General features: G+C 48.5%; 1 protein-coding gene across 1 annotated transcript; it reads left to right on the plus strand.

Moving 5' to 3' along the window:
* Positions 1-245: 245 nt before the first annotated feature.
* TEOVI_000784000 (uncharacterized protein) lies at positions 246-1,898 on the plus strand (the record flags this gene model as incomplete). The annotated part of the gene is made up of 1 exon (XM_067223343.1): positions 246-1,898. The coding sequence occupies one exon, from the start codon at positions 246-248 to the stop codon at positions 1,896-1,898; it is 1,653 nt and encodes a 550-aa protein (XP_067079444.1).
* Between the last annotated feature and the right edge of the window lie 1,277 nt (positions 1,899-3,175).

A 3,175-nucleotide genomic window follows, 5' to 3' on the forward strand; every position in this document is an offset into this window, starting at 1 on the left:
GTTAATTCTTACTGTGCGCCGAGCGTATTTTCTTCACCCAAACGTCTTCTTTTGTCTCTTCCCTTTTCTCTTTTTGTTTTATCGTCCATTCGTACTTACCACATCCACAGCCATCGTGTTAGAACGGTACAGTTTTTCGATAACCATACGTACAGTGAGAGACGCTTAGAGCAACTATCAATACAGTAGGGGAATAAAACTCCAGTAAAACAAGACCGCCCACTCACCCACCCACTAAGGAGATAATGACAGTAATGGACGTGGATGCCACCGCCATCCCGGATATGATCGAGGCGCAGCTGACTCTTAGCTACAGCCGCCTCACACAACTAATTCGTCTGATTGTTGACCAGGGCAACGGCCATGATATGGACATTGGGAAGATTATGAATCGTCTAGATGCGCTTGCAAAGGAAAACGCAGAGCTTCGGAAGCGTGTGGACGAGCTCACAGAGACGACGATGCGCTGTGGAGGCGTCAACGAGGAGGTAGCAGTGTTGAAACGGGAAGTCGCCATTGTGCAGGAGCTCTGTACCGAGAATACGAAGAGGCTCACCAGCAGTGAAGGCATAAATGAGAGACGATTCGTTAAGTTGGAGGAAGCGGTAAGTACAGTATCGGACACAGGGACAACTGAAACCCAACGCTTGGACGGATGTATCACCGAGCTTCGATCGGAGAACTTGGAGATGAAGAAGGATGTTGGATGCTTGAACGACTTCGTAGCCCTTTGGGACGGTCATGTAGAGAAGATTCGAGCGCTGACCACACGTGACTCAGAGGGTAATTTGCAGCACGCAGCACATGAGAGGGCGAGATACCTTCACTCCCTTCCCCCATTCACTAAACTGTTTGAGGAGTTGGAGGTGATGCGGCAGCTGAATCGACATCAGACTACGGACTCACTCGCCGCAAAGGGTGTCGTAGGTGTGTTGAGGCGCTCAAGCGTCGGCGATATTGCGGGGAATACGGATCCCGCACCCAAATCACCATGCGTGGCGACCCCCGCTGCCGAAACAGAGTCGTTGGAGAGAATCAATGCCACCATCGCTCAGTTGGACAAACGGCTAAAGGCCCTGGAGACTGAGCGAGCGGAACGAGGTAATGAGGCGCATGGCGCGGCTGCATACAGTTCACAGTTCTTCATGGAAAAGGACTCACGCAACGCTGTGCCTCCATTGGTGGAGGGTTTCATTCCCTCGAGGGCTGTTCTAACCGACATCGAAGATCGACTGTGTTACCTTGAAGCTGCACTCAAAACCGGTAATACCTTGCCATCCTCCCGACGTGTACCACGGTTGCCTGAGAGGGATCTTCCACCAATCGTGGGAGCACCACACCCCCCCGGTGCAGCACCATTGCAGGGTGAAGCTGGGGGAGAACCTTCAACTTCCACAAGCAAAGAACGTCAGGCATCCGAGCGGGCTGCAAGCAACGGCACATCGAATGGGATACCTCCACCTATTCAAGGACATCGAGGGTGCGACGTCAGCAATCCCTCTGCAGGAAACTCATCAAGTGCTGGCGTAAGTCAAGGACGGCACGCGGTGGATGACGGCAGTGTGTTGCGACAACGCGTCGACAAACTTGAAGAGAGGGCGTCTGTGCTGGAGAAAAAGAAAGCTGATCGGCGGGAGGTGCAGCAACTGGAGGAATTTGTAGAGGAATTAGCCAGGCGTTCGTTGGGGCCACTCCAAACTGGTCCAGTGCCTTCCAACATGCAAGAAAATGCGCAATTGGGTTACTCAGATGACGTTCTCGGGATGGGGAGAGGCTCGCGAAAAGTGGGCACTGCTCCACTCATGCGCTCCGTATTTGTTGTTGGCATGGGTACACAGTTGAACGATTCGACGGGCAGCAAAACTTCCGCCACAGTCGCCAACCCCAGGCAACTTTAGCTCTATGGGGAGCCGCACAATAGTATGTACGATGTTTTTTTTTTTTTCTCTCTTCTTCTGCACCCGTTTGTCTGGTACGGAGGAAGTAGGTATGTATTTTTCGTTTCATTCTCTTCTGTGGGTTTGCCGCCTTGTCATGTCTTTCGCATAACAATAAACCAAGAAAGAAAAGTTAACAAATACACGAGACTAGAAGAGTAAACAAACCAAAAAAAATAAATAATAGTTGACGCTTCCCCCATGGTATTGTTACTAAAAGACGTAGGGATGAGAGAAGAGTGAGTGGGTATTGGGAAAGGGGGAACACTTGGAGGAAGAAAAAAATAAAAACATGAGAAATAAAAACGGGTTCGATCTAGTGTTAAATGAGTGAGGTTGTTTACTTGTTGTTTGTAAGCGTAGTGATAGCACTTTAGGACAAAGATTGCGCGTGCGTATCTGTATGTGAAGGGTTAGTGGGGTACAGTGAAGTGTTAATGGTTGTGGAAAAAAATGTATCACATCCATGTATATATGTGTAAGCGAATGCATTTGCCTCTATTTGTCAGGTGTGGAAAGTGCCGCGTTCCGAAACAAGGCATTATATTTGTTCTTCCTCACACACCTTTATGTTGTTTTTTTTTCTATTGTTGTCAATCGTTGAAGCGACCGACCACATAAGTATGGGGAGGAACCGCGACTGCTTTGTTGAGAAGCCTAAGTTCTTGTGTTTCAGTGGGAAGAGGAAAATATATAGAGGAGATGCGACAGCATCAGGGTCGTCTCGTATGAACGGCAAAAGAGGATGGGGACAGCCCTTTGCTCTTTAAATTTTAATCCATATCTTGAACTAGGGCGGCAGTGGAACGAGATAAGCCGGAGGCCTCGACCTAAATAGTTTCGTTCTGCTGGTCGTCTGCATTTCACCGTTTCCCCCCTTTCGGAAGCAGCTTATTTGCCCTTACGTCAACAACCTTACTTTTGCTTGGTGCAATTGACAGCCGTGTTTACCGCCACACCGCTGCTTTGTGATGTACTTTTACTTACCCCACTTTGACACTGTTATTGCCTTGTGCGGGGGCACTTTGTTGAGGTCGTGTGGGTCGGCGTAACTTTTCTTACCCTGTTTTAATTCGTTACAACATATAGTGCCATTCACTGGTTAAATCGTTTCCTCTTGCCGCTTGTATGGGGATAAGAAATAAAATTTATAAACTATTCCATTTTTTATTGCATTCCTTCAGATTGCTTATCGGGATAAGGGAACACAAACAACTTGCACACAATAGGGGGGGGGG

The sequence above is a fragment of the Trypanosoma equiperdum genome (genome assembly GCF_001457755.1).
Source record: "Trypanosoma equiperdum strain OVI genome assembly, contig: ctg_1844, whole genome shotgun sequence".
NCBI lineage: Eukaryota > Euglenozoa > Kinetoplastea > Trypanosomatida > Trypanosomatidae > Trypanosoma > Trypanosoma equiperdum.